Genomic DNA, 13,621 nt, shown 5'->3' on the forward strand with positions numbered 1-13,621 from the left:
CCAGCATTAGCATGTGTTAAGTGCCATGTTGTGATTTGGCGTTCTATATGAATTTGGTTGCCTTCTTAAGAGTTTGAAAGTCTCTACACAACATAATTTAAATAGAAATGTGCTGTAAAATTGATTGATAGCAAAATAATTGCTGAGTTCAACAGCAGCAAGTAAATCCACATGAATTCTTTACATCAAATCTATCGTTGGTGAACTTTGATATGTGATGAAGTGCTATTCTCCAATGGAAAGCCATTTTGAAAGTTCTGAGCTTCAAAGGAAAGCCAACAAGTCAGAAATGGAAGAAGTTATTAAGACTTTTTTTCAGCTAGAAATGATGCAATCTTCTGAAGTGGTCTTTTTTTTTCTTCTTTTTCTGGAACCTTAATACTGAAAACATTTCAAGGATTCGGGCGTAATGCTCCGAAAATGTTAACAAAAATATTTTTAGAATGTTTTTAGAGAACATTATCCAACCTTAAGGAGGAACATTCGGGCAACAAACTTAAAACACGTCCCACTGAAAATATATTAGAACAAGTCATAGTCTCAGAACCTTTTTACAACAAAGGAAATCTAGCAGGTTTATGATATGCCATCAACTTATTTTACTGAGTTTAAGATATATAGGTTAAATCTAACAATGGTCCATGGTGTGTCTTTTAAATAAACTGTTACCGTTTTGTCCCATTAGCGACTGAGCTAATGATGCTAGCCAAGCTCTGGGAAACACAGAACAAATTGCCTCAGAGAAATGGTTTGAAGAGCTACACAGACTGACGAGTACTCTGGTACTAGAGGTTAGCCCACTAACTACTGGACTGATGAAAAAAGCCTTACAAGTAGTGAAGCTTTCATCACGATCCAATGAATGGCAAATTCTACAAAGCTGCATATAGTTCCCGTCACCTTGGCGACATGTGATATGTGCTTGTTGGCGAGCTCCACCTGCCTCATTCGTTTTGACAATGTTATTTATGTAAGGTGATGGTGCGTTCACGAGCAACTGGGAAGTGGGAAAGTTCTGAAGGAATCACCTGAATGAACTGTCGAACTCAGACAGTCTGAGGTTTCTGAGAGCTGCGAGAAGTCGGTCTGACGTCATGTGACATGGCGACGTTAGTGGTAAAAGGGAGATATAACAATAGTTCATTTAGGTACGAGTGAGAGCAGGGTGTTGTTCCGTTGAACGGTTAAATGGACAGACAATGGCGAGCGGTACCAGCCCTCCCTAAGAGTTAGTTTGCTGGCTGTTTTAAACGTTACCTGCTCAAAACAACATGTAGAAATGTAGATAATGACTCCATGTCGTCCCTGTGATGGTCTACAAGGTGTTGACAAGGTCGTTCGCCACTCTTCTGTATTCACAAGGCAAATACAGCAGATTTTCTGCCATGTCGCCTTTTTATTGTTGCCATGTGAACGCTCTAACTGGGAAGTCGGAGGTTACCAAGTTGGAACTTTCCCACTTCCTTCCCAGCTGCCTGAACGCACCATAAAAACACAAAGACCTGGGATCAGATGTTTGTATACAGATGTAAAGAACAGGTGGAGATGGGATCCAAATGTCTGGTTTTGTCTTATTCTGTAGTTTCTGACATACTGATCTAATCTAAACAATTCAAATATAAAACAGGAAATTCATGTCAAAATATTTGAGTTTATATATGATTGATATATATATATATATATATATGTGATTGACATATATCTGATGTGATTGACGTATATATGATGTGATTGACGTATATATGATGTGATTGACGTATATATGATGTGATTGACGTATATATGATGTGAATGACGTATATATGATGTGATTGACGTATATATGATGTGAATGACGTATATATGATGTGATTGACGTATATATGATGTGATTGACGTATATATGATGTGATTGACGTATATATGATGTGAATGACGTATATATGATGTGATTGACGTATATATGATGTGATTGACGTATATATGATGTGAATGACGTATATATGATGTGATTGACGTATATATGATGTGATTGACGTATATATGATGTGAATGACGTATATATGATGTGATTGACGTATATATGATGTGAATGACGTATATATGATGTGATTGACGTATATATGATGTGATTGACGTATATATGATGTGATTGACGTATATATGATGTGATTGACGATACCTGTTGGTTGTTAACGAACCTCCTCAGATGCTCTGCTGCTTTTTCTTCTCGCCTGTGATCTTCTTCACTGTTCTTCCTCCTTTTCTTCCTTCTTGTCTTCTCCGTTCCTTCTCTGCTCATCTCATCTGTCCTTCTGCTCTTTTTTTTCCAATTTATTTTTTGCTCTCTCCTTTTGCTTGCCACCTGCACCTCCCCTCCACCTCCCTGTCGTCCTTCGTTCTCGCCCCTGCTTCCCTCCCCTCCCCTCCCTTCCTCTCCCTTAAATGAACTGTTAACAGAGGCCACGCCCACTCAGTATAGACCCACGCACACACCTCCTCCTCGCCCTCCTCCTGCTTCTTCTGGCACCCCTTTGACTTACTCCTCCTCCTCTGATCCCCCACCAGTGTCCCCCAGCCCAGGCGTTGCCCTCCCCTCTGCCCCCCGTGACCTGGTCCCTGTCCTAGTGTCCAGCCGATTTGTCCGACTCAGCTGGCGCCCCCCAGAGGAGACTGGAGGAGCCGTGCAGACCTACGGTGTTTATTATTCCCAGGATGCAGTCGAGAGGTAAGACGGGACTCTTTTTTCCTACTGTTTGATCTGACATGGTTTCTGAATCTTTCATCAAAGGCTGATCTCGGGACTGTTGGTGGTTTACCTCCTCAGACTTTCTATAGCTACATCTTTTCATGTGAAATCCTGGATATATTGTTTGGACTGGACTTATTTTGACTTTTTCAGACACGTGAAAGTAATTTAAATGAACTACCTGAGAAGGGAGAATCATTACATTAATTGATCTGCATCCAAACCGTAGCCACATGGAAACTGGGTGGTTGCAAGCAGTCATCATCAGCTGTGTCCAAAAAGTACTCCGAACTTTTAGTTCAAATGACTGATATTCTAAGTTTACTTGGTTAATATGGTTACAGTGGTTTATGGATCCTAAAGCGTGAAGACCTTGAGTAAACGTGGAACTGCTGAAAGGAGCCTTTATCCATTGACCACTGACCACCAGATACTGTATGCTGTGTGCCAAAACTCTACGAAAGTCAAAGCTAGGTTCTTTTTTTATTGGTAAATTCTGTTAAATCCACACATTTTAGGAAAATGAAACCACTTGATGTCAAACATTGCGTACGCTACATTAGAGTCTACTGACGTGACTGATTGTTTTCCAGTTCTAAGTCATACCCCATGTGTTGCCATGGAAACAGAGATTGTTAGATTGTGCTAACAAAAAGTTTTATATTTTGAAAGTGAATTGTTGCACAATATGAATACATTTTTATACATATTTTATTTAGTTGGTCACTTGCTGTATAATCGCAATATTACAGTTGATGGTGTGATTTAACGTCATTAACAGTGATGCGTTCACTGTCGTGCCGATAACGACATTAATGCACATCCTCTCGTGCAATATTACTTCATTTTAGTCCAACCGACAGAGCGACATCACCAAACTGAGACATGCTGCTCACGTGGCTGTAAGAGGTAGATGAACCCATGTTGCGGACCTGTTCCTCCTTCTGTACCGTAATACAGTGAAATGAACTGTTTACATGATAAAGGGATAAAAGAGTGATGAGGCGCAGTTGTATACCAACAGTATGTCAAGGACAACACTTCTTCCTTTAGATCACAGCTCTGCTGCACACAGCCGCTCTCAACGTTTAGTAGAAAAAGCTGTGGGTGACACGTCGGCAAGTCCCCCGCTGATGTTAAATGGTAACCTCTGACAGGCGGGACTCCAGCTGACGGCTTTCACAGCCAAGCTTTTAAGCTTTGTTACCTCAGGGACAATCTGGCCTGCAGAGCTTCAGGGCTCTGAACGGTACGCTGGACAAAAGAGGCACTGAAGTTTTGTCACAAAATGATACGATAGAGAGATTCTGTCAGTCCTAATGACTTACAGAAGGAACAGAGGCAGAGGTTTTGTCAGTTCTAATGACTTTGAGAAAAATAGCGAGATGGGTTTCGTCAGAGCTAATAACTTGCAGAAAATGAAAGAGGAGGAAGACTGAGAGAGAAAACAATGAAAGATTACAGGAGAAAGAGAGACGGCCAGACAGGACGAGGATGACACTTTTTGCGAGTAGTAATGACTTCGAGGAAAATAGAGAAATATCGAGTCAGATCAAGAGATAAAGAAAGAGAAATGGAAAAAGACAGAAAGCAGAAGGATGAAAACATGTTTTAAGTCTTTTTAGAGACTATGCCATAGTCTCTAAAAAGACTTAAAACATGTTTTCATCCTTCTGCTTTATATAGTTTATAGCGTATGTGAGGGTGGTAATTGCCATAGTTTTGCATGGGAATGGTGTAATACATAAATACTCGCCCGCAGTCGTCGCAAGGTTCATTGAAACCAGACCAGATTCTGCTATTTTGGAACCAATTAACAGTGAAATGAGAATTCATGCTGCTGTCGGGTCAACAAGGTGCGCTGGCGCCACACAGGTGTCCACGTAACCTGACAGGAATGACAGGAAATATTTTCAATTTATTTACCTGATAAAATGTGGACCAGGTGTTGTCTTTCTTCAGCCTCTATCTCTTGATGTTATGATTGTAGATGAACTTCTGATTATCGGTCTCACTTTGTTCCACTGAAGCCCAGTATTCTTACATCTTTATGACCTCCTGTTAACGATCAATGTTATGAACTGTAAACCATGATCTTTACCAACCGTTAACTATACCGTAGTTAAAGATGTTGCAGATTTACACATTGTATAAAAAAATTAAAACTGGATTAAAACAGTCCCTCCAGGAAATTGCGATCTTGTGATCTCAATAATTAACACAAATTCCAGCCAACTTTGTGATATTTGCGGAAGCTTGCATAAGTTGTTACGCCATAAAGTAAATATTTGAAATACTTCATTAACGACAATAACTCCTCATTTCCAACCAGGGAGTCTCTGCTCCTGTTTTCTTCACCAAATAAAACTCTGTTCACGGAGGAAACAGGAACCAGAGGAGAAACAGGAATGGACGGGGTTTGTGGGAAATGTGTTCTTCACATTAAAATGATCTAACTAAATGTTTATTATCAAATGAAATGATTACATATTTATTTTTTTATTGGCTAGTGCTTAAAAATAAATCACATTTCAATTTCTCGACTTGCAGTTGTTTCTAATTCCCGTAATTGTACGCAAAAAACTCACTTAAATCTCCACAAATTACTTCTCACTTTTTGAGAGAATACGCTGCAAATTAAGCTTTTTTGATTGCAACAATCACAAAAAAACCTCTATAAAAAGGTCTGTAGTCATGCTAGCATCTCTGTCAGGTTATATTGAGCTACAGCGGTGCTTTCAGCTAAACACTAATATCAGCATGCTAATATGCTAAGAATGAAAACATTCTCCTGATGTTGACCAGTTATATTGTTTACTGTTTAGTTTGTTATCGTGCTAACTTTTGCGAAATAAAACACAAAGTAATGTGATTCATTTTCCAGGAATTTGTCAACTATTGTACCAGATGAAGCATTAAAGGACCATCAAAATCATTACAATTCATTTCATAATTGAATAATAGTATAAAAGTATTTTTTGCTCAAACTGTCCATCCTTGTTTTAGCAAAAACACAAAGTCAGCAGATTATTAAAGTCCTCCGGTTGTGTCATTTGCATTTAACACCTTTAATAAATTTACAATCCATAGTGCAACGGTCCGATTAAAAGTGTCCAAGGTGTTGGAGTCTGGATCAAAGCAACAACTAACAGACAGACAGACGTTGTCACTGCAGGGTTTTGTAGAATTGTATTCTTGTTTTTCTTCCTACCAAAATACACACCAATAATGTCAGAGTGGCGCTTTTAGAGGTGCAGAATACAATATTTTTTGTTTAAAAAATTCAAAATTTTAAATTATCTACACAATGTGAAGAAATTCACCAATGAGCCACGTCTTGTAATACCACTTTTTACCACAAGATGGGATAGCGTAGCACTTTAGTGTCTGGACTGCCTTCAGTTGAACATAGAGGAAGAAGGTTTTCTAATCTCCTTCAACACAAACATGGCTGTGTAGCAAGCTTGGTGCTACCGGGTCTCTCCTGGACACATGACACGCTCAGCCGTACGTTCAGGTGTAAAATGCTTTTATTTGCCCGGCCCATACACCATGCACTCGTGTAACCACTTCCTCCCCTGGTCCTCCTTCTCCCTGCTCCCTTTATAGGGGAGAGCTCATCAGTCCACATCCAGCTCAGCTGTGCTCATTACACCGGCCCGGCACCGTTCCCTGAACCACTCCTCCCACTCTCTACCCCTGCAGCTGAGCTAACCACACCCCGCCACCACAGGCTGAAACAAAACCGCAGCAGAGGAAGAGTTAACATTGGTGTTGTTTACCGCCGCTGGTGAAGTTTGATACTGAACTTACGACATCTATTGTAGACTGGAGAGCTACCAGCTGGTAACGCTAACAGTGGCTTTGCAGTGATAGCTTATAAAGGCAGCTGCATGTTTAACTGCAGTAGTGAACCATCGGTCAGAGAAATCAGCAGGCTCATTAATATGCATCTATATTTATGAGGTGCTCTGAATTGACCATTTATGATTCAACGTGAGCTTTTAGAGAGCGATATATGAAGCTGATCTACGTCCATGTTTTTTGGCATTCGGCTTTGTTTTTTGTGGATCCTGTGTTTTATAAATGAAGCTCCTGAACTGCAGCCGGCCAGTCAAACATACAGACTGTGTCTACAAAGCCACGCTGTGGTAGCATGTGCAGAATGAGGTGTTGCTTGTTCCGATATGTCGTTCTAAAATCCCGACTTACACCTTCCTGTAAATGGTACCTTCACAGATATAGAAGTTGCAGATGCTGTGGGCACTGATGTACCAACACACCATGGAAATGTTGGCTGATAGCGGTCACGGTGGTCCCTTTCATCTTCGCCACGATGTCTGTTTTTGTCAGAAACATGACTCGGCACACATTTCCACTGTTTGTCGGACCGTCTGAGACGAGCCTTGGAGCTCAGAGGTGACTCAGCGGCGTTTCATGTCTGGCTTTCAGCCTCCGTACCCGAGCTACCAGGTGGTATTTCTGGATGCAGAGCGTACATTGTTAACTAATAATGTTTTTCTGAAGTACTATATTCATCACAGTCGGGTGATGGTTTTTCATGGAATACAATCTGAGAACTCAAAGATTGTTCATGTTCAACAGTGTTTTCTGGCTTTGCTGTGCACAGACTGAGGTTTCTATGGATTGCCTGAATCTTTCACATTAATATGTACGGCAGATGGTGAAATCCTCTGCAATCTGACACATGTTCTTTTTGAACTGTTTGACAAGTTTTTCCTGAAGTGGGGCATAAAGTTGAGCTACATTTGAGCTCCTGGAGGATCATGAGTCCTCACCTGTTCCCCAATTCACCTGCTCATTATGGAATGTATCAGAATGGTATAACTTTATTTATATATAAATACATATATTTAATATTCTATGAACTTTTAACTCTTATTTTGCCCCTATAACAACTTTTTTTTTAATGTGTTGCAGGCATCAAAATCAAAATTTCTTTACATATTTTTAGGAACTCCCTCTTAACAGTACGAAACCTCCAACAGAACCAGGATCAGAGGTGGGCGGAGCATCTGTTAATAGAACCAGGCTCAGGGGTGGGCGGAGCATCTGTTAATAGAACCAGGCTCAGGGGTGGGCGGAGCATCTGTTAACAGAACCAGAATCAGAGGTGGGCGGAGCATCTGCCTCCAATGGTTGGGGTGAGAGGAGAGCAGAGAGGGAAAAGGACAGCATAGAGATACAAGACATGAACTGTTGGTGGACAATCACAGAGCAGAGACATGCATCTCCATGACGGGACATCTGCAAAAGAAAGAACAGAAAATAAGTTATCGTTTCCATGGCAATACGTGAGGTATGACTAACAATTGGAAAGCGATCAGTCGCATCAGTAGACACTTATGTAACATATACAATGTTTACTACTCCAGAAAGTAGTCCGACCCTTAGCAACCACCTAGCAACAGAGAGGATTTCTAGTCTCCAAATGAAGAAATACAGAACATAGAAACACTAAACTGATCAGCTAGTTCAGTCTGGTTGGAACAAAGATATCTGATGAACAAAGATACCTGATGAACAAAGATGTCTGATGAACAAAGATATCTGATGAACAAAGATACCTGATGAACAAAGATATCTGATGAACAAAGATATCTGATGAACAAAGATGTCTGATGAACAAAGATATCTGATGAACAAAGATACCTGATGAACAAAGATATCTGATGAACAAAGATACCTGATGAACAAAGATATCTGATGAACAAAGATACCTGATGAACAAAGATATCTGATGAACAAAGATACCTGATGAACAAAGATATCTGATGAACAAAAATATCTGATGAATAAAGATATCTGAGGAACAAAGATATCTGATGAACAAAGATACCTGATGAACTAAGATATGTGATGAACAAAGATATCCATGTTCTCATGTGTTTTTAACATGTTAGCTCCGTGTCATGTGTTCAAACCAAACCGGTCCAGCTAGCCTCCTCTAGGATTGTAAGTGCGTGACTATCCGTGGTGTTACGGTACGGGTGCTCGGAGCGACCAAAAAGGACCAAAAGAGACCCGACTTCACCAAATGGGTCATTTAATAGACCTATAACAAGTAGAAACTACATTATATTACATATTATATGAAATGTAATTGTAATTCATCAACAAATCAGACATTCTATATTTCATCGTATTTCTGAAAGATTATTTCCAGAAATGTTGTTTGTACGTGGATTTGTTTGTCAGTGCCATGGTCAACTGAACTCTCACTGGAGAATACATTTGGTTGATGCCATATTGCAGCTGCATTGTGAGCCCAAGGCTGGGGAGATTATTGTGAAAGAGAAAGACTGGAAGGTGAAGATAAAAGTAGGGGAGGGTGAAGGAGGTCGAGCCCATCCTGAGAGAAAACCGAGAGGAAACGAATGAGTGAAGATGTAAGCGGAGAAAAGAACGTTTCTTTCCATCTGTGGGTTTTTCCTTTTCCATGAGTGACCTCAGATGGTGGCCTTCTGAAGGGCAAACGGAGTTCACACTGTGTAACTGAAGCAGACCTGCTGGTTAACTCCACATCCAGCTCCGTGTCTGTCGTTTACTCAGCAGTCCAGAGGAAAATATGGATTTATGTACCACGGGAACTCCGCTCACCTTTTGTGTTTCCTTTGACCTCTGTGTGTCACTGCTGCTGCTGATGACAACGTTTGATTTGTTGTTCTGTCAGTTTGTCAGGTTGAAATCTGCTGTGGACATTTGTGGTCTGCAGCTGATAAATCCTGACTTTCCTGTTCAGCACATGTTGTCTGTTGTTGAACAGTTGTAGGAGATGAGACACTGATGTTGGAACAGACACAACATCAGTGTTTACTGACTCATTGTTACAGTGTTGATTACACAGTTTTGTAATATTTCACCTTATTTAATGACCTTTACATGGATACGCCGTAAATGGACACCTGACCTCCTAAACAACTAAAAAATTCAAGAAGTAGACAAATCAAACTCCCATTGGCCTGATTATGATCTCAACAAAATGCATATATTAACGAGGGTGACACAAACAAGTTGCCAATACGCCATATATTAAAGAAAATAAAATTAGGACACCTCCAACGGCAATTAACAAACAAAGGCCGGGTGGGTGACACCCCAGTGATCTGGGAATAATCCACGGTTTGTGAAGTCTCCCTTTTGTAACGTGCCTGGTAGGCTGTCGTTCTCCAGACGCCGACACATCACCCACGACACTCAAAATTCTCACAACTTATAGTGACTGAAAGATATTCATTCAGCCTCCCTGTTATGGAGCTGTTGGAGTTCAGGTAAATGTAGGATCAGGGTTAGGCCATGTTTAAGATCATCCCGGTTTAAATGTGAACTAAACTCAGCTGAAGCTTGTTAAAAATGCTGACTGGCTTTTTTAGTGAGATGTGTATAAATCAGACAGCTCTATATTTGTTTGAATTCTTTGTGCTAATCGAGGCTAACCATGTCCTGGGCCAGAGAGGAAATGTGAACTCAGCTGTTTAACTGACTCTACCTCTCTCTGAGCTACATTTACTTCATCTGAAGTCCAAAAACACACTTAAAATAGCTCTAAATGTTTGTGGGGAGATGGAGATCTGAAGGTCTGAGCTAATTCGCTCAAACTGCTGCCGCTGCGATCTGACACTGGATAAGAGGGGGAAAAATGGATGGATGGATCTGGTTTATTTAATCTGTACACAAACGGAAACGTAAAAATCATAGTTGTGGTTTCAGAGCAAGTGAACTGCAACTGTTTTTTTGGGGAAAACTGTCGACTGCAGCTTTCTCCAGTCTTATAGTGTTGACCGGTTTGAAGGTGTCAACCTGCCCTGCAAGCACAGACATGGAAGTAAAGAATGGATGGAACCTGTTGTACATCAGGACACCCCCACCCACAATGATGCTCCTATTGCGAATTATTAAATGTATTTTCCAAAATGTTAAATCTTACAAAATTCCTTTTAAGAAACGTTGAGTGTGTTACACTCTTTAAAAAGCTGAGATGAGCTGAGCAGACATGCCCGTTGAACCTGCTGATGAGCAGTAATTATGATTAATTCATCAAGGCTGGTTGCTTATTTAAAAGCGAATCCTTTCACTCGCACCCTGACAGCAGTAATTTATTTACACTCTTCATCCTCCTCTCTGTCTAAATTAAGGATAAGTAATGTTTTTTTGTGCTTCTCACTGGTGTAATCAAGATAATGAGCTTCCAGTGGAAATCAAAGCGGAGAGATTCTTCACACGTTTTTATCAAGTCTCATCGTGCCATGGATGCATACAGTACTGCTGCCCTTCCCCCCCTTGGTAGATCAGATCACAACCTGGTCCTGCTGACTCCCAGGTATGTCCCCCTGGTACAGAGGCAGCCTGTGACCACCAGGACTGTGAGGAGGTGGACACAGGAGGCTAAAGACGCCTTGCAGGACTGCTTTGAGTCTGTGCTGTGTGGACCACATGGGGAGGACATCAACAGCAGGACGGACTGTATCACAGAATACATCAAATTCTGTGAACACACCACCGTACCATCACGGACTGTAAAATGCTTCCCCAACAACAAGCCGTGGATCACCAGTGACCTGAAAGTTCTACTTAATAAGAAGAAAGTAGCCTTCAGGTCTGGGGACAGGGAGGAGCTCAGGAGAGTGCAGCGCCACCTGAAGGAGAAGATGAGAGAGTGCAAGGACTCCTACAGGAGGAAGCTGGAGGCCAAACTCCAGCAGAACAACGTGAGGGAGGTGTGGTCTGGTATGAAGGAGATTACTGTGTTCAAGGGGAGAGAGAGACAACCAGGGGGAACCTGGAGAGGAACAACCAGGGGGAACGTGGAGAGGAACAACCAGGGGGAACCTGGAGAGGAACAACCAGGGGGAACCTGGAGAGGAACAATAAGCTAAACTGTTTCTTCAACAGGTTTAGTTCACCACCCTCATCTGTCTCCTCCACACACCACACCTCCCAAACACCTCTGCTGCCCCCCCTCCCCCCTCTGCCCCCCCTGGTGAGCTGCATAGAGCCCTCAATCTCAAAGGGCTCTTCCTCCATTGACACCATGACCCCCCCACACACCCCTCACCCCTCTCTCTGTGACGACTGGCCAGGTTAGGAGACAGCTGGAGAGACTCCACCAGCGCAAGGCTGCAGGACCTGAAGGCATCAGCCCCGGGGTCCTGAAGACCTGCGCCGTCCAGCTGGCTGAGGTCTTACAACACCTCTTCAACCTGAGCCTGAAGCAGGAGGAGGTCCCGGTGCTGTGGAAGACGTCCTGCCTGGTTCCAGTCCCTAAGAAGACGACTTCATCTGGCCTCAACGACTACCGACCGGTTGCCCTCACATCTCATGTGATGAAGGTGCTGGAGAGGCTGGTCTTGGCACACCTCAGGTCGCTGGTGAAATCTTCTCTGGACCCTCTGCAATTTGCGTACCAGCCTCATGTGGGAGTGGACGATGCCATCATCTACCTGCTGCAACGAGCTCAGTCTCACCTGGATGGAACCAGTGACTCTGTGAGAATCACTTTCTCTGATTTCTCCAGTGCATTCAACACCATCCAACCACTGCTGCTGAGTGAGAAGCTGCGGGTGGTGGAGGTGGACACATCCACCGTCTCCTGGATCACTGACTACCTGACAGGCAGACCACAGTTTGTCCGTCTGGGCAGTGTGCTGTCTGATACGGTGGTCGGTGGTACTGGAGATCCTCAGGGAACTGTTCTGTCTCCTTCCTGTTCACCTTCTACACCACTGACTTCCAGAACAACTCAGAGTCAAGACATCTGCAGAAGTTCTCTGATGACTCTGCAGTGGACGGTGTATAAGGGATGGACGGGAGGAGGAGTCAGTGGACGGTGTATAAGGGATGGACGGGAGGAGGAGTACAGGGCAGTAGTGGAGGACTTCGTGGAGTGGGCTGGTAGAAATCATCTGCTCCTGAACGTGGCCAAGACCAGAGAGATGGTGGTCGATTTCGGGAGGAAGACGACGGCTCCACAACCGCTGAGTTCTGGGAGAGGAGGTGGACATGGTGGAGGAGTACAAGTACCTGGTGTCTCCATGACAACAGACTGAACTGGAAGACCAACATCAACGCTGTCTACAAGAAGGGGATGAGTCGACTCTTTTTCTTGAGGAAACTTCGATCCTTCAATGTGTGCAGCGAGATGTTGGAGATGTTCTACCATCTGTTGTGGCCAGTGAACTGTACTTCACTGGGGTCTGCTGGGGGAGCAACATTGGAGCCGGTGACACCAACAGACTTAACAAACTGGTTAAGAAGGCCGGCTCCATCATCGGCTACAAACTAGATAGTCTGGAAAAGGTGGTGGAGAGGAGGACGCTGAACAAACTATTATCCATATTGGATAATCCTGACCACCCTCTCCACCTGCTGCAGGGACAGAGGAGCACTTTCTCTAAAAGATTCCTCCAGCTCCGCTGTCACAAGGACAGATACAGGAGATCATTCCAGATACAGGAGATCATTCCTGATACAGGAGATCATTCCTGATACAGGAGATCATTCCTGATACAGGAGATCATTCCTGATACTGGAGATCATTCCAGATACAGGAGATCATTCCTGATACAGGAGATCATTCCAGATACTGGAGATCATTCCAGATACAGGAGATCATTCCTGATACAGGAGATCATTCCTGATACAGGAGATCATTCCAGATACTGGAGATCATTCCAGATACAGGAGATCATTCCAGATACAGGAGATCATTCCTGATACAGGAGATCATTCCTGATACTGGAGATCATTCCAGATACAGGAGATCATTCCTGATACAGGAGATCATTCCAGATACTGGAGATCATTCCTGATGCAGGAGATCATTCCTGATACAGGAGATCATTTCTGATACAGGAGATCATTCCAGATACAGGA

At 42.7% G+C, this 13,621-nt stretch overlaps 1 protein-coding gene across 1 annotated transcript in view; it reads left to right on the forward strand.

Moving 5' to 3' along the window:
• dcc (DCC netrin 1 receptor) overlaps nucleotides 1–13,621 on the forward strand; it is a 328,455-nt gene that overhangs the window by 194,892 nt on the left and 119,942 nt on the right. The window contains 1 exon segment of the mRNA XM_069168937.1: nucleotides 2,548–2,707. Within this exon segment, the coding sequence (XP_069025038.1) occupies nucleotides 2,548–2,707 (160 nt within the window).

This window comes from Embiotoca jacksoni, unplaced genomic scaffold (genome assembly GCF_022577435.1).
Source record: "Embiotoca jacksoni isolate LCO1_2020_lvr unplaced genomic scaffold, fEmbJac1.0.p SCAF_42, whole genome shotgun sequence".
NCBI lineage: Eukaryota > Metazoa > Chordata > Actinopteri > Embiotocidae > Embiotoca > Embiotoca jacksoni.